The 18867-nt window shown below is 28.7% G+C and overlaps 1 protein-coding gene across 2 annotated transcripts; it reads right to left on the bottom strand.

Annotated features, from left to right (window-relative positions):
* Window positions 1-10378: 10378 nt before the first annotated feature.
* On the bottom strand, window positions 10379-12947 carry LOC107913846 (dnaJ homolog subfamily B member 6). 2 transcript variants are annotated; one of them, XM_016842496.2, is made up of 6 exons: window positions 12426-12947; window positions 12029-12122; window positions 11848-11915; window positions 11698-11754; window positions 10927-11169; window positions 10379-10786 (listed from the first exon to the last, which is right to left on the bottom strand). In XM_016842496.2, exons 1-6 carry the CDS (start codon window positions 12528-12530, stop codon window positions 10634-10636), a joined length of 720 nt encoding a protein of 239 aa, XP_016697985.1. In that variant the 5' UTR covers window positions 12531-12947; the 3' UTR covers window positions 10379-10633. The 2 variants fall into 2 exon arrangements, with proteins under 2 accessions (XP_016697985.1, XP_016697986.1); XM_016842497.2 differs by having other exon boundaries at window positions 10379-10790; window positions 12426-12943.
* Between the last annotated feature and the right edge of the window lie 5920 nt (window positions 12948-18867).

The raw sequence follows: 18867 nt of genomic DNA, 5'->3' as shown, positions 1-18867 counted from the left end.
CAAAATATCCACATTCAAATTATCTCCCAAATCAATTCCCAACACTATGATTTCTCAAAATATATCAATAAACTAGATTTCTATGCTTTACTATTTTATCGAAACATTAGTTATAAAATACTAGCTAAGAAAACATAATAAAAATATTTAAATTTAGTTTACGACATAATATTATATATTTATAAGCCTAGGTACATGCCATTTACATCAACTATAAAGTAAACTCTTCACCAACATTATTTGAGCTAAACTTCGGTTCTTCAGATGCTGCTAGAACGATCTAACAAATTTAACTACCTGCGTACGGAAAAATAGACAAACCATACGCTGAGCAACTTTTATGCTCGGTGGTGCTAATATCATATAAATCATTACATAAGTATTGGACACAAATTAATTAATAGAAATAAACTAAAACATGATTATAAATATCATTAATAACATCACAATAAAAGAAAATTCTAATATTAATAAACTTTAATATTTTGATATTGACAAATCAAATAAAGAAAATAATCTTTTTAATTAAATTCAAGATAGCAGAATTAATTTAATTTGCACAATATGGAAATTCAAATAAATTCAAGTTTTGTTTTTGCTTTCTTTCAATTTAGACCCCGTACTAAAGTTTAGACTCATAACCAGATACACGAATTCACCACCCTGAGTTGTTCGGCAACAATGGCTATCAGAGTAGTCCACGACCCTCTGGGAATTGGGGCTAACAATAATAACAACTGACCGACTTGGCCTTTTCTCCCTTGACCCTCTGGGAATTGGGGAGATCTAAATTCTCTGGCATAAAGACTCTATGGCACTAACTATATTTGATTTAGTCTAACTTAGTGAAACGGGGTAAAAACCAAATTTCATGATCCATTTCAATTCCATTTTCATATAAGTCTCATTTCAATTCCCTTTCATGTTCAAATCACATATCTCCTAATGTAAAATAGGCTTCCAATTTGAAACATATTAAATATTTTCCTACTCAATCATCTAAAATCATAATACTCAAATCCAAATCATAACCATGAATTTGCTAATTTAATCTTATGAAAAATATAGTATTAATCTCGAAACATAATTTTATAAATATTAACTAAATCATTTAAACTCATCCAAAACTCATAAAAATAAAATAAAATAAAATAAATATAACTAGTCATATTAAATTAAATATTCTAAAGCTTTATGTAATGAAAATAAGATATTAGTACAAACTAAAGTTTTAATTGCTTTATTCCTTTTCTTTGCCTTTCTCCTTTAAGATGTTCGCTTCGTTTTTAGCTACAATAGGAGCAATTCAATACGAAACAACATTATTTATTCATTCTAAAACTAAAACTAATAAAAACAAGCTTAAATATGCATGATTACTCACATTGGCAACTTAAGTTTTCTAGTATGAAATTCGCATATCTTTTAACTCGATTATTTGTTTTCAATTCCGTCTTCACCAGAGTACTCAGTGCTTCACAAGCTATCATTTAGTACAAATATTACACAAAGTGGTCAATATTCTCTACTTCACCTTTAACATGGCCAAATATACCAAATAAACTTTTCATCTATTTTTGTTTCTTTTTCACACTTCTAATAAGTTAGAACTCATCTTCTAATAATTTCCTATCCAAAAATATATCTACTTCACTTAAATTTTCTAAGCTTCCATCAATGTCCTTTAATAGTAACTTTCAAAATACTTGATAAATCAAAAACTATTGGTATATATATGTAAAACAAGCTTCAAAGATTCAAAATCTATAAAAAGAATTTTGAAGAAAAACCATACCTTAAACTTGAATTTGAAGGAAAATGATGGAAGAATTTTTTTTTTCTTTTCACCCTTTGTTTGATGTGAAAAAGAAAGAAGATGATAAAGATGTTATCTTTCTCCCAATTTTTCTCTTATATATATATATTATAATATTATTTAATAAAATATTATTACTTAATAAAAAAATCATTTAAAAGCCATCATGAAACTATTGATTTTTTAAGTAATGGAAAAATTACTATTAAATCCTTTCCATCAAAATAAAATAGGATAATTGCACTTTAGTCTCTATACTTTTTTAACTTATTCAATTTAATCTCTGAACTCGATACCGATTTTTACCTTAACCACATACTCCTACTAATAATCCTCCGTGTTTTCATGTTTGACGGTTTTCTCTAAAAACAATCACAATTTCTTTTATTACTATTTATTTATAGATCACTTATTTTAGGACTTCTACCATGAATATTCTTCTTCTCTTTTTTTTTTTTTAAAAAAAGTGGCACGCCAAATTTCAATATGTCTTCCGTGAAGTGAATAAAGTGGCTGATTGCATTGTTAAATATTGTTTTAGGAACAAATATGATTTAGAAATTATTGATTTCCCTATTTTTTTATGTTAAGCAACTTCTTTTAGAAGATAAAATGAGGGACTTCCATGTAAGAAATATTAGACCTTAAGGCTGTTGAATTATTTCCTTACTTATCAAAGAAAGAAGAAAAATTATTTGGTTGTTTTAATTATGTTAGTCGTACAATTTAGTTGTAATTTGTTTATAGTTTGTTTCGGAGATGACGTGATATTTTGTAATCAAACCGGTCGATCGGGTCAGATACAGAGTGTTACAATCAATTCAAACATTTTTATCATCTAATTTTATAAATTAACTTATCTCACAGCTCGTACATGAATTTTAACTTTTTCTTTAAGATTTTTGCAATGGTAAACCAAATAAAAACTTACAAATCTAATAATTGGGCTATTCATATCTATCACTGCTTATTAAAAATTCAACCAAAATCACAAAGAAAACTTATTGAATTTCCTTGAGCAAGCTACGGTAATGGTGATTACCTTTAGGAAATTTTCTTTCTCCTTGTTTAGTTTGTCTTAGCCGACTAAAGGAGAGGAGATGATAAACATTTCTCTTTTCTCCCACTAACTATTATATATATATATATATATATATAATTAGCAAAATGTTTAGTTTAATTTACTTAATTAACTTATTAATTTTATAATTAACCACACTTTGATGGTAATAGATAGTGGGAATGGGTTGATGCTATTTTGTTCAACATTAATAGGCATTTTAAATGGTATATTTATCCTAAGGTCCTTAGTGAAATTAACACCTTAAACCCCTTTTAAATTCTTTTAATAAAATTATCCTATTCTTTTCGCTCTACAATTTAGTCATTGTACTATTATTAACAATCAATCTAATTTCATTTCATTTATTAATTCGACTCTATACTTCCGCACTTGATACATAGCCATTCAATTCTAATTTTCGATTAACTTGATTAAATGAATTCGATCTAAAAATCAAATTTTCTGACGTCATAGAAATTCAGGTCGTTACAATGTTGATGTACATGGACCATATTTTAACAGTATAAATGAATAAAATTTTTCACAAAAATACCAATTTACTCTTTGATATAATGTATAAGGACTAATTTATCCAATTTTTAAATAAAACAAAATATAATCTAATTCTTAAAAAAAAGTTCATTATATTTTTACGCAATAATTTATGGAAGATATTAAATATTTTTCTATCTGTTCCAATATCACTAGAATTAATTTCACTGATAGGCTAACAATGGAACCTACTTTTCTTACCAAATTATTAGTTAAATGAGAGATATATAGTTAGGAGGTCCATTTGCACATAAAATCCCTTAGTTTGATGTCACCCACTAAATATATAAATTTTTGTTGTTCTCTTTATAAATCTACAAATGATAAGATACTTCTTTCTTTTTTGGTGTTACTACTATCTTTCAATTTTTTTCAATATAAAATAAAAACAAAATGAGCTTTTTACAAAAATAAAATTAAATAATAAACTACACCATTAACCACTAAATTACGGGTAAATTTTCGTTTTGGTTACTTAACTAAAAATATTATAATTTGGTCACTAGTTTTCATTTAAGTTACTGAACTATTCAAAAGTTTTTATTTAAGTTACTAAGCTATTAAGTTTTTTTTTAAAGTTTTGCTAGTGAGCTTTAAGCGACAATTCAATGATTGGTACAATAGATCAGTACCCATCAGCGAGTAGAAGAACATACCTTAGATCCCAGTCGATTTGATGGTTAGTGTTAGAAATCAGAACAAAAAAAACTATTTGAATTTTGGTTTGTAGATTTGTGACATCTAAAGCTGTTTCATGAAAAAAAAACATTGAACTGTACAAAAGAAATGGAAAGATAACTTTCGATTGGTGCATGCAATGTGAACAGAGAAAGCCATATAAGATTGATTTTAATAGCCCCATTACTTAAATGATAACTTCAGAATAGTTTAACGACCAAATTGTAACTTTTTACTTAAGTGATCAAAACAAAACTTTACGGCTAATGATAATTTATTGAAAAATAAACTAATTTATCTATATCTTTATCTCCTACAATGGATGTGCCATGCTTTTAAAAATGGATGGAACATGATGTAGAATATATATGATTGATATTTGATATGTTAGTGGTATAATTTTATATGTTGTTAGTAATTTAAATAATCATATGATATTTAAAAATTTTAAAATAAAATTATTAAATTTTATTTTAGGTGAGGCATCATTATTTAATTCATTAATCATATACATCAAAACATAAATTAATACGACAAATACTTAAATTGAAGTTAAGAGATCAAAGTTGGGCGTATATACCCTAAAATAATGTTAGGTCACAAAAAAGAAAATTATAATTTGTTGGCATTGTTCTTTTCTCAAACATATTCAAGTAACATCAAATATAATTTCATATATTTGAGAATTTAGAAATAAAAAATTAATATCAAGTATATTCAGTAATTTAAAGAAATTTGAATAATTTCACATGATTCACTTTATAAATAATGAATTTGTATAGGGTTTACAAACACTTTCATTTTATTTTATTCTTCACCCTATAAAACTTGTTTTAATATTAAATTAAATATCAATCCAAAACTATTAAGATTCTAAAATTTAAATTTTTAATAAATAAATGTAATACAGTTTAAGTGATATATACGAAATAAAAACTAATAAATACAATATAATATGGGTTTTTTCTTTTTTTTTGCTTCATGGTATTGTAAGCTATGAACTTTTTTGGGAAAACCAACCAAACCCTTCCTAATTTTTTTTTACATCTAATTAAGTTTTTCAATCCAAAAAAATCGATCAATTAAATCCTTTGACTATTAAATTTAACGGCATTGCTAATGTGGCCATTAATAATTAAAGAATAAACCATTTTTAACATAGAATTCGACACGTACAAATTTAATGATATGATACTATTTTATATTACATGTCATGTTAATAAAAAATAAAATATAAAAACCATTACGTTAACACATGGTACATTACGTCAACATGGTGGTTAGGGTTTAACGGTCAATCAACTTTGGCTAGGCATTGCCTCTCTTAAAATAGGGCAGAACAAGCTGTTTTATGGGCTGGAATTGTCACTGGCTGATTCATTAGAAGGAATGTTGAAGTGGGTGGGCTTGAATTCAAAACCCTAATTGGACTCCGCTAAGGCAAAAATCAGCTTATACCCTAATTTCAAAATCAGTTGTTTTTGAAGTAGAATTATTCATAAATGGAAACCCAAATTAAATTTAATGGTAAGCTTGTTAGCCCCAGTAATACAAAAAGGTTGACATCACATGATTAAATCAAACTTTAACATCAACTTGTACTTTTTGTTTAAGTGATTGTTGTATTCCTCAACTTGTCCACTTTGCCATATTCTTACAACAGCTACTTGTCTAGTTCCTTTTCATTATCATAACTTTATCCCAAGGCCCAATGCTATACCATTTTAACCATTTGGTGGAGGAACTTAATTTGGCAAATATATATACACACCAGACAAGCACTGTATATGATAGAGTTCCCTTCATAAGAAGTAAAATCACATTTTGTGTCTATTATTAAAAAATAAAAAGAATTAGTAATTATACGTTAGATTAAAGAGTAAATTAGTCGTTTTTATTTGTTTGTACTGCTAAAAGGTGGCGTGCTTGACAGAATAATCAGACAATGACATATGGGTTGCCATATGTACGTCATGCAAGTGTACGACGACCAGTTAATAAAAATGATGCAATTTTTAACAGAGTGATTAGTCTGTTTTTTTTACCTATTTTTTAGTAAAAATAATAAAATACAAGCTAATTTTTATTACAAAAAATCTCTACTATATTTTTATCAAATTAGCATGAAAAGTTTAAGATGTGAATTATATATATAGAAATGTTTTTTTTTGGTATGAATACTCTTTATTGTACTTTTTTTTAAAGAAAATAATAGAAATTAGCAATACAAAAGTTATACTTAATGCAGTGTACAAGCTACAAACACCAAGATAAAATCATTGAGAATTTTTTGTCAAAATCTAGTTTGGGTTAAGTGAAATGTGTGTGAAGGGGTGTCTTGATAATATCATTCTAAAAGATGCATGAATAGACATTTCACATGTTCTAGAAACTAAATAATTTTTCTGCGTATATACGTAAAATTCAAAAAAAAAAAAAGAGTTAGATATTGGGTTTTGGAGGTGTGTAGAATACATTACATCTGAAAAACAATTTTTAATATAATATTTGTTATCGATAAATACTTTGAAAGAAAAAAAAATTAAAATTTTAAAAATAAAGAGTGTTTTTTAGTATATGGTTATTTTTAAATATAGTTGTTTATTAGTATAGGTCAAAAAATTAGATGAACAATCGATTGAGTCTTAACTCGATTGGTATTAGTATTATTGTCATTGAAGGAGGATGAGGGTGCGAGTGCTCTGAAGCGTATTATCCTCCTATTTAAGGTGCGAGTGCTCTGAAGCGTATTATCCTCCTATTTAAGGGTTCGGAAAGAAGTTATGAATAGTTTTAGGCATTCTATAAAAAAAAAACAAGTGTAATAAAAATCTATAATGAGATTAATGTTAAAAAAATGAATAATGGGTGATTTTTTATATAGTAAAAATTATATGGAGTTTGTGTTTTGGAATCAAATGAAAATTTTACAATAGAATAGATATATAATGGACAATTAAAATATATAAATTCATATGTGAATTATTAATTAAATACAATTTAAAGACACGTAGATACTTATTTTTCATATATTTTTTAGAATCACGTTATATGGTTTAATTGACAGATAAAGTTTAATTTAAATAAATAACAAAGAAAGTAAAAGAATAAAAAATGGAGCAAAAAGAACTTATAAAACTTATTGATCAATACTTTTTCAAAGTCTATATTATAGATATAAGAAGTATATAAATGAAATAAAATTCTACTTCAGATAATTATTAGAGTTCTAATATACATCAAACTTATCTTGATCTTGATAGATATTCGCTTAATAATAAAATATTTATAACACTCCCCCTTGAAAAAAAATTCAGTAAAAGAAAAAGAGGACACTTATCATAATACACATAACATGCTACCTTACCATGAAAATCCAGTGGGACAAAACCTCGATTAAGAGAAAAAGAGTACAACGCCGTATTTACTCCCCCTCATGACAACAACATATGATATCTCAAATTCTACATATTCAATTTTGAATGCTAGCTTTTCAAATGATCACTTGAACATATTTACTAAGCATTTATATCACCATTTTTTTCAAAGTCAATAATAATCATAGAAAACTTTGATCATGATCATTCTATAAAAATGCATATGGGTATTTTGAATCATTTTATAATCTTCCTCCAATTATTGTTCATTGAGCCTAATTTAACATATATGTTCAAACCATTTCAATTCATATAAATATTTGTGCAAGCATATTGAATAATTTTTTAGGAATTTCTATACCCTTAAAGGATTTTAATATAAACTTTCACTATATAGTGATTTATATAAAAGTCTATAATAACAATGATTACACGCATGTCAAATTTTGACTTGTGACCAAAATTTTGAAAATGGCAGAATGCTTAAACAGTATCGATACTTAATTCGGTATCAATACAACTTAACGAGGGTATTTATACCTTATTCCTAGTATTGGTACTGGTGAATTTTAACTTGATTTTTTGAAATATCGAAGCCAATGACAGTATCGGTACCTGACCTAGGTATCGATACGATGCTCATACTTTGAAAGGTTTGCAATTTGATCCTTAATCATGCTCGGGTTAACTTGAAAGCTTTTGCAAGCTTGATTGAGTTTCAATTTTAATTATATGTTGCATTGTGCAAGCGTTTATGATTGAATGATTTATTATTAAAAATTTTAATGTGATTTGCTCTAGTAATAGTAGTAACATTTTCATAGCTCAAGTCCAGCGACCAAGTCGGATGAGGGGTGTTACAATCTCATTGATGATTATTATAGTTCAACCTACCACAACCACAATTACATCTTTTAAATTCATTATGTATGCGTTTGCTTCACTGAATGGAGCAAATCCAATAAGATCGGTTTTGTGATTTTCATTAAAAGCTAGTTATTTTGTTCAATCACAAGTAAACGTGATATTAATTCAGAATATTTCTTAAAATATGGGGCATATTTGAAGCATGAAAAGTCGAAAAGTTTTCTCCAACAAGTTATCATCAGTAATATTCTCTCATATAATTTTAATTGAGAAGTTATCCTAATTACAGGAAAGTTATATTCACTCATAATTTTAAAATCTTGCAACTTTAGGTGCATCTGATGATAACGAGCTTTAGATAAGATATTTTGCAACTTTAGGTGCATAAATTTATCATATTTTGATGGTCATATCTTTCAGAGTTAAAACTTTGCATGGTTAAAAGTTCATATCTCAAATATAAAAATCTAACATGATGTTTTTTTTCATTACCATCATCACAAGCATGCATAAATTTCAATTCAATTCAAAATCTATCTATTCATATTTTTGCCATGATTAATCTCCAATTATAATAAAATAAATCATAATAAAATATACCTAAAGATTTTAACATCATCGTTATCACCCTGCTATTAGTACTAAAACAACTTTGCTTTCATAATAACATTTATAAACTAATAGTAAAAACCATTTATAAAACAATCAAATATTTTTTCCCATTATAATAAACATGCTATAATAAAATAAATCACAGTAAAACATACCTAAATATTTATAACATTGTCATTACCCTGGCTATTAGTACTAAAACAACTTTGTTTTCATAATGACACTTATAAACTAATAGTAAAAATCGTTTATAAAAGAAGCGTACGATGCTTTAAAGTTAATCAATACACCATATATGTTATAAACTCAATCCAACAGGTTAATATGAGGAAAAACTTTATAATTGTTTGCACACGTAAAGCAAAATTGTTAGATGAAAGGAGTGGCAATGGTGTGGGTGGGTTATAAGGGGCCACAGGTTTAACTCTTTTGCTAAGTTATGGATTTTTTTTCCCTAAAATAAATAAAAGAATAAAAAAATATGGGGGCAAAGAGAACGTATACATTTTATTGATTAATAGATAAAATTTTAATTTTAAAGTACATCAAACTTATTTTAATATTGATAGATATTCACCTAATAATAAAATGAACAATTAGAAAAAGTGGCATATACTCAACAAAAAAAATCCCAACCATTCTTTAAAACCAGATATTTTAGTGGCTTCAGGAACATTCCACTTGTTGTCCCCCACAGTTTTCCACATTAAAATGGAATCAAATAGTGCCCCCCTTGAATTTGGTTTGGAAATTTTAATATACTTGTTGCTATCACAAAACCATGCAACTTGCCCAACTTGTATGCAATTTGGAAAGCGATGGAAATGTGGAGAAAAGTAATAAAAATTCCACATAATGCCCAATTTCATATTTATCAACATTTATACAGCAAATTTAAAATATAATTATAACATAACGCATATTATCATAGGAAATGTTTGGTCTAAAATGTAGACACATGGGGGATTTTGGCATTGAATATTTAGTGCTAGTTGCAAGGTTGGGTTTCAATGGAGTAGGAGCCATGACTTTTTTGCGCGCTTGATATTTAAGGTTTGATGGCGACAATCTCCACCTCTCGCTCACCATCATTACCAAAAGCCAGAAACCCAACGAAGGGAACTAGTCTGGTCTGCTATATAATCTCTGCATTTGACTCTACAACCCTTGTATGGGTCCCTTTACCCACATGAAACTTGGACCCACTTCCACACATCAAAAATTTCAGACAATATCTTCAGACAAATATTTTCTCTTTTTCTTTTATGAGAAATTTATTTATTTCTTTTCCAGCACTGCCAAGGTTCTTTTTTAATTTAATATTTGATTATGCCATTAGAGATCAATAGGAGCTAAAGACCAATGTTTGATTATCTATTGATTAGCAAATATAGAGTACTTTAGCAAAGAGTATAACAAAGCTATAAAATGAACATGCATTGCCATGATTTATCACACAGTTACAATGGTAAACCATGAAAACAAAGTCACAGACTCGAATGGTGCCTTAGTTTTTCATCACGCTTCTCTCGTACAAAACTAATCTTCTTGCTCTAGTTTCGGCTTTGGCACTCTCCGTGGCGCTCAAAAAGAAGGGAAATCTCACCCACTACTGGTTTTTGAGTCAAGGATAAATTTACATTCATCAATTAGTAAAAATGGTGTTTATCATGAACCGGAAATGCGGCAGTCGTTGGAAGAAACATCGTGGCCGGATGAAACCTTTTGTTTCCTGCCATTTCTCCGTCTACTACTGCCGACTCCGCCTACCATTCCTCCTTTGGCTCCTCTCTGTTGCCTCATATCTGCCTTGTGTTCCACCTGTCTTCAAAACATCAATCAGAAAAATATAAAATAGCATTCATGTGAATTAACTATGCATGTAATTTGTAGAAGACGACTTAATCCAGTTTCAATGTAACGACATAAAACAACGAATCTGGTTGTAGCATTGGACTTACTCCCACACAGAAGCCGTGAAATTGTACATTGAAACTAGAACCACTCTCCGGCATAGTCTCACCAGAGCTCATATCAGCGGAATTCCGTTTGTTGGAGCCAGAACTTTCACCGTACGATGCAAACGAAGATGAAGAAGAACAGGACGTGGTCGGCCGACCATTAGACCCGAACGAATCAATGTCCACTTGGAACATTTCTTCAAACAATTCCTGTAATTCCTCAAAGCTCTCCTCTCCATTCTTCTACAGGTTCCAAAAATGTTCAAAGACAATATCAACAGTCAACAATTGTAAACAAGTCACAAAAATTGTAGGATTACTACACTAAACATTGAAATCTCAAAAACCATTAAAGATGAAATAATAGTAATTAAACCCCATTGATTGATAGAATGCTATGAACAGACACAAATATACTAAAAATCCACTTTCCAAGGACCCACGAAAGCCTGCCTTTCAAGTGTCCTTCCCAAAAGGCAGGGAGATCATTGGCCAATCCCTATGATGGGCCCAACTACAACGGATTTCATGGGATTCTCAGTAGATAAGCAATCATCTGATCAATCCCCAAATTATATTATTATAATATTAATTTTGTTTATATGATCCTTTCGCCTTCTAAAAACAGAGCAGTGCCATAAAAAAAAAGGTTAAAAAGAAAAAAGAAAGACAGCTAATACCTAGGATTTTCCAAAAGCAATCCTCATCCATTTTTACATGAAAAAAATGAGAGTAAAATTGGATCCAAAATACATAAGCTTAGTAGCTTACATTAGATTTAGTCTGGCTCATCATCACTGCCATTTCGTTCAAAAAATCCCCCATTCCCTGCAAAAATCAAACAGAAAAGGTAATGATTTTGTGTTTAAGCATTGGTTTGGTTTCGATTAAACCTTAAAACTAAGACAAGGATTTCACTACATTTTCGTCATCATCACTGTCATAAGCTCCAACGTCGTATAAAAACCTCTTATTTGCGTCAGAGAGAACTGTTGGGACAAAAGCCATGGCAGACACAGCATCTCGTGAATGAAGGTCAATAATTCCCACTTTAAAAATAAAATCAAAATTAATAATAATACTAGTAAAAAAGAATATTAACCGGAATAAGCTTGTTGAATAGTCTGGAATTTTTTCTTGGCTTCTTCCACGAACTTTGAATTACCCGAGGCTGAGCAACGATCAGGGTGCCATCTCTGTCCCAACAAACACACAAAAATTTCAAAGCATTTAAACATAATTTTTCCCGGAAAATTATTCCCGGTTCCACTTCTTTTTTTCATATTGAACACAAATTTTCCTCTTTCATTTCAATGCCCCAACAAAAACCCAGGAACCAAAAGCAATGCCTTTGCCTGAATTATGGTATTCAGGCTCAAAATGCATGATTATTCAAAGTTCCTTTTTTTTTTCCCTTCCTCACAATATTGAAATATTTGGAAAATTGGAGAATCAAAAAGAGAGATGGTTAAAAAAGAAAAGATGGCTAAAACTCTAACCAGGGCAAGTTTCTTATAAGCAGTCCTGAGCTCTGTTGGAGTGCATTCCTTATTCAACCCCAAAACTGCATAAAAATCATTGTTTTTCTCTCCTCCACTTGCCATTCTTCAAAAAAAATCAAACCCCAAACCCCTCCCCCCAAAAAAACCAATTCAAAACCAACAAAACCCAACAGTCCTTTGTATTGTCGACTAATTATGGTACCAAAAACAACGAAAACTTAAAGCTAGGAAACCTAGAAAAATCGAAACGAAGCTAAACCCACCTATGATATTGAACATTCATATCAATACTAGAATTTTTATAAAGCATGACTTAGGATTTACACCTTTTGTGTGGGAAACACTGCAACACGGAATCCCTTTTTATTCTTATGTTTCCGTGAAAGAAAAGGTTTTCAGAGAAAATTTTATGGAACGAGAGAGAGAGAGAGAGAGAGAGAGGGGAAGGAAAGAGTCTCTCCCTTTCACTCTCCTACAAAGCTAAAGGCCCCCAAGAACTCTCTAGAAACCGGTCATTTATATATAAAATGGTTTTTGCTTTATAAATTTATATAATGGCTCAATTGCATTCAACATCTTCTAATTATTGTTTAAATGCTTAATTTGTCCTTTTAAATCTCAAAAAGTATTAATATTACATCGATTACGTGTTTTATTTGTAAAATTAGATATTAAATCTCAAATCAGACATAATATGAAATATAATTAAAATATTTGTTTATCCCATAGATTTGGATTTAACATATTAATAAAATAAATAATATCAACAAAATTTGATAAATAATTTTTCTTTCAACATGTATAAAAGGTGGATAGTAATGGTGGTTGAAGCCACTAAAGTTCTTAAAATTTTCATATTTTATTTTTAAAAAATATTTAATTAGATCCTCTTAAATTTTTAAAAAATTCTAACTAATTTCATAATTTTTTAAAATTTTTAGTTAAGACTCTATATTCGTCACGATTAAAATATATTTTATTTAAGTGATTATTTAATGTCTAACCTAAGGACTAAAATGAGGGAAGGACTTAATTGATATAAAAATATTTTAAGAATTAAATTAAAATACTTTAAAATTTAAGCAATATTTTTTAAAAGTGAATGAAAATAAAATAATGAAAGAAACAGTAATACAAGAAATCAACTTTTTTTTGGAAAGCATGTTTTGTTTATTTATTTATTTAATGGCGGATCTAAGGGTTTGATGGACGGCGAGGATTTGATGAAAAGGGTTGATATTTTGCAGATTTGTGTCTCCAGAAACTTCTTTTGTTTACTGTGAAATGAGGGAAGACATGAAGTTTGGAAAGGGTCCTTGTTGACGCCATTTTTTTATATTCAAATATTTATTGAAATATAATTATGGAGTACAACATATAATCCACTGTTTTGTGGGAAGAATTTTTTTTTTCTGATCTCAACTTTTTAATTAATATTACACAATACCATATGAATGAAAAATAAAATTATATAGTTATAAATAAATATAAATAATAAATAATATTTTGGTTGAATGATAAAATATAAATGTGAAATTTTAAAGAAGTATATGTTCACATTTTGTTATGTATGTTTGTTTTTTCTAATTTTCTATATAAAATGATAAAATATATTATTATGTGATATTATCTTTTAGCAATTTGATTTCATTATGGGATGTTATAAGATATTATAATGGGATATTATTTTTTTAACAATTTAATTCCTAATATGATATTATACGATATTATTATGAGATATTATCTTTTAGCAATTTGATTCCTACGTAATTATTATCGTATATATATACCTTTGAAGTCTATCAATAAAATTCGAGAGATTACCCTATTATTGTCAAATACTTTCAAAACAATAATTTCACTTTGTAAAATAAAAATATTTTCGTTTTTTTAATTGAATTGATACTTAATTAATCCGTGAAACTGATTGATTTAGAGGCTTTATAATAAATAATAAAAGTAGATATAGAATTCAGGTATTAGTAATTTAATGTGGGTTTGGATGGACGGTGTGTTTAATTGCAATTAATGTAAAAACAAAGATGACTGTGAGATTAGATACTATAGGGATTCTGTAGCGTAAGACAGAAGCTAAACTAAATGCACCGCACCCCATCACCCATCTAAATTCACCCTCAACCATAAATATATTATTTAAGAAAAATCTTAGAAGAAATAATAATAATAATAATATGTTGGGTTCCATTTTGTTTTTGTTACTGTTTAACAGCTTAGATTATTACAAGACAGCTTGTGGATAGCCTCATGGAAAATGATTGGGTTTGGAAAATTTACATTCCAAATTTTTGGGATATTCATTAGATTTTGTCTTTTTATTTTATTTTACTTTTAGTAGTTTTAAATTTTTAATTTTATATAATCAATGTAAAGTAATATTATTTAAATTATTAAATATAATTAATTATTTTGATAATTAGAATATTAAAACAATAAAAAAATTCAACCCATAATTAAACTTTGACTGAAAATAATAATGAAGTTCAAACTTTTATTAATGAGTTTTTAGTTAGTAATTGAAAGAAAATATCTAACAGTTGATATTAATGCATTTAGGTTATAATTTTAATATGAGAAAAAAAATTATAAATGAAAATGTGATTTTAAGTAATAAAATAATGAGAAATAATAGATATTAAAAAAACATATATGATGTTGATTGAATTTGAGTTTAATTAGTACAGGCATTGTTGCTAATGCAAGAGGATATGGGTTCGAGCACGTTAAAGCGCACTATTCTCCTATTTATAGATTGGGGAGAGGCTATAGATGATTATTCATTTTAAATAAGTTTTATTATTATGAAAATAGAAATTTTTTTATTTAGGCCCTTTAAAATTTTAAAATTTTAAAATTTTAAAATAGTAAAGGTAAAATTACACTTTAGTCCTCTTAAAAATGATAAAAATGTGATTTAATCTTTTAAAAATTATAAAGATATGAGTTATCAAAATGGTGAAATTAGAATTTTCACTATCGTAAAAATTGCAATTTAATTTCGGCCTCCCTAAAATTTTTTTTGACTTCACCCCTGATTATAAGGGTACTTTTATCTCTTTTTTAAAAAATAAAAATGTTGTCTATGTTAAGATCTGAACTCATACCACCAACATTTGATAAAAAACTTCTTTATCACTTCGACCAAAACTTATGTATATATTGATAATGTTGTTCATGAAGTTAGTGTCATTAGTCAACTCGATACCAACTCAGAAGAAAAAAAAATAATTTAATATTATTAATTCGATGTAATTATGAATTTAAATATTTTTTTACTCATAATTTAAACCATGCATTTAATTTCTAGTTTTTATTTAATCCTAAAATCCAATTTAAATGGACATTGATTAGCAAAAGTGAGATTGCAATAAAGGGAGAAAGTTGTGGATTTGATAAGTGGTCCAAGTGTAAATAAACACCGACAAAGGTTTTGGATTGGAAGGTGCTCGAAGTCACATGCCTTTGTTTTATAACATTGTAGAATCAACAAATTGGATCACCTTCATTTGTTGCATTAATAATATAACACTGAATTCATTAAAAATAAAAAAAAATTATATATTATTTCATAATATTTAAATGTATATGCACCAAATATATATATGTTTTAACACAATTTGCCTTTATGGTTTATTATGCGGTAGCTAGATGAGAAGATTTGTTTTAGTAATTTAATGAGATTCACAAACAAATTTTGTGATCCCAAAGAGAAGAATAAAAGGGCAGGCTGAACTTCAATTATTTCTGTATGTTGGGTCAATCAAGATTGTTTCAGAGATTGTTACCTCTGTCCCTCTTTTATTACTGTTGGAATGGATGGCTCATTTTATTTGGGCAAAGAGCTGTACTACTATTAGTGAAGAAGGTGAAAGGCGGGAATCAGAGGAAGGAAATGATCGAGAAATAAGGGAGTGAGAGGATTTATATAAGTTGATCACACATGGCATGTTGCTCTTTTGGTCGTCTCCTTTTTTACTTCTAATATCATTGTTAGGTGAGTAATATAAGATCACTTAAGTTGTTGTAAGGTATGTTAGTGGTAAGTGATGATTGTTTTATTGAAATGGTTTGTTTGTCATAAGTGGTTGATTTGCATGTTCCCAAGTCTTGGCTAAACAATGTTTGCGGTGAAGCCATGCAGGCGGAGCTAGGCTGGAAAAAAAACCAAGGAGAGGAGATGGCAAAGGTAATTCGATGGTGGTGGAAGTGTACAGGTTGCAATGTATCATGATGTGGTAAAAATATCATACTATACTTATAGTCCGACTCTGTCGTATATATGATTGACAGTTTTAATTGAGAATATATTTTGATTTTATTCGAGATAAAACGATAGTAAAATTTATTAATAAACCTTAAACTAGGTAAGTGAAAGTTTGAAATTAATAAAGATATTCTCGTTAATAAGTTTGAAATTAATAAAGGGGAAGGGAAAAGATTAGGGTTCAGGTTAAAATATGTCACAAGTCTCTATATTTTTCAAAAATTAGGAATTTAGTCCTTGTATTTATATTTCATTGAATTTAGTTTCTCTGCTTTTCAGATTTCATAATTTAGGTCCAATTGTTAACAATGTTAAATTCGTTGCTGTGATATTTTTCAAATAAAAAAACTCACTTGATAGCCTTGTAATTTAAAAAATGATTTTATAATTAACTTGAATTTAACAAAAAGTAAATTAATAATATTAACTGTTAGACTTGAATTTTAAAATACAAAAAATAGAGACTAAATTTTTAATTTTTGAAAAATACAAAGACGGTGCCCGATTAAATCGAAAGGAAAATATAAGGCAAGGAGGGGGGACCTGCAATGCAACAGCCATTTCACATTTTGGGGGGATATGATTGAAAGACCAAGTGCTGCTTTCTTCTAACAGTGTTTTGAAGATAAGATAGCAGTCCACTCGACATAATTTAATTGCTCCTCTACTCTACTCTTCCAGAAAATTATAAGAAGGAAGATAATATGGGGTGAGACTGAGATAGAGACAGAGAGACTCAAGCTTGCTTTGCATGTGTGTTACATTTGGAAGATATTTTTCCACGTCACTCCCTTTTCTCTTACAACAATAAAAAAAAATTGGGTCTGTCTGACCCACAAATACCCTTTCTAAGACATGTCACATACGTCTCATCATATGTCTATGTAAGTATGAGAGACTCCAATACTTTGATGTAAATTATAGTATAAAACCAAATGTTCCTATTTTTTTTAACTGCAATTATCATCTGTTATATATTATGTAATGTAAAGCATCTGGGATTGACAAAGGAAGAATGAAATGACTCTATATTACTATGTCTTCATCCAAAAAAGCGGTACTTGTGGAAGATTTTTTTTGTTTCAGTCGTACGGACGAGAGTGGTGGGTGGCTGGAAACTCTGGAATCCAGCTTGTGAAAGGGTCCTACAATCAATTGTTCAAAGCTTTTCAGCAAGTTTTGTTTTTTTGAAATGGTGGGGAAGCAAAGAAGAAGATACATTTGCAAGTTGGAAGTGGACAGTGATAAACTAACTGTCAAACAGTTGTTAAACACCAGAAACCCATGTTGGCTGTTGCTTTAACACAGTGAGTAAAGGGAAAAAATATGTAGACAACACAAGGTCCATTGTAGCAGAGGCTGTTGAACAATTGGGCCTTCTATAACTGTAAACAAGAGGGCTAGTTGGATAAGGAAAGAATGCTGGTAGATTAATTGCACAACGAGGAAACTTCTTTTTCAGCCCCACTATCATCAACTGTAGTGTATCGACTACTTTCTCAAAGTCGAGACCATTTAGATGATTTCATTTGTTATAGGTGGATTTAAAACTAAAGAAAGAAAAATAAATATATAAATGGTGTGAATAGTTAGTAACTTTGTTAGGATAATTACCATCATCGATCCAAAATTCGAATGGGTTTGGGCCAAATCTTAATGAGCTCGCGGGATGAGCTCACAGGCCAAGCTTACAGGTCGAGCTCGTTCTCCTGCGAGGTTACACGTGCATAAGATCGTATAAACACATGGTGAGTCTAGAGTAGGATACGTGCTTATATGCATGAAGCCTAACTAGCATGTCATGTCAGTGAACAATACCCATATCATATAAATATACAAGAGGAATGATTGTATGAACCTGTAATTTCAGGTCATCTCTATCATTTTTCAATAGGAGAATGATAAATCAGATTTTTCTTTTGATTTTTAACATTTTTAGTTGGATTTAAATATTTCCAAGAGGAAAAGGCTGAATATTAGGAGTAAAAATATGATTTGTCATCTATTAGAAAAAGATAGGAATGATGTGGAATCATAATTTTACATAATCCCTTCTTTGTATACAAATACCACTACCTGAAGGAGATAAAGAAAAACACTCAACAAACTTAAACGGGGAATAGTCAATTAATAAAAAATATGATTTGGGCATGTTGT

This window comes from Gossypium hirsutum, chromosome D10 (genome assembly GCF_007990345.1).
Source record: "Gossypium hirsutum isolate 1008001.06 chromosome D10, Gossypium_hirsutum_v2.1, whole genome shotgun sequence".
Lineage (NCBI taxonomy): Eukaryota > Viridiplantae > Streptophyta > Magnoliopsida > Malvales > Malvaceae > Gossypium > Gossypium hirsutum.
This window is presented reverse-complemented; position numbering and strand designations above follow the sequence as displayed.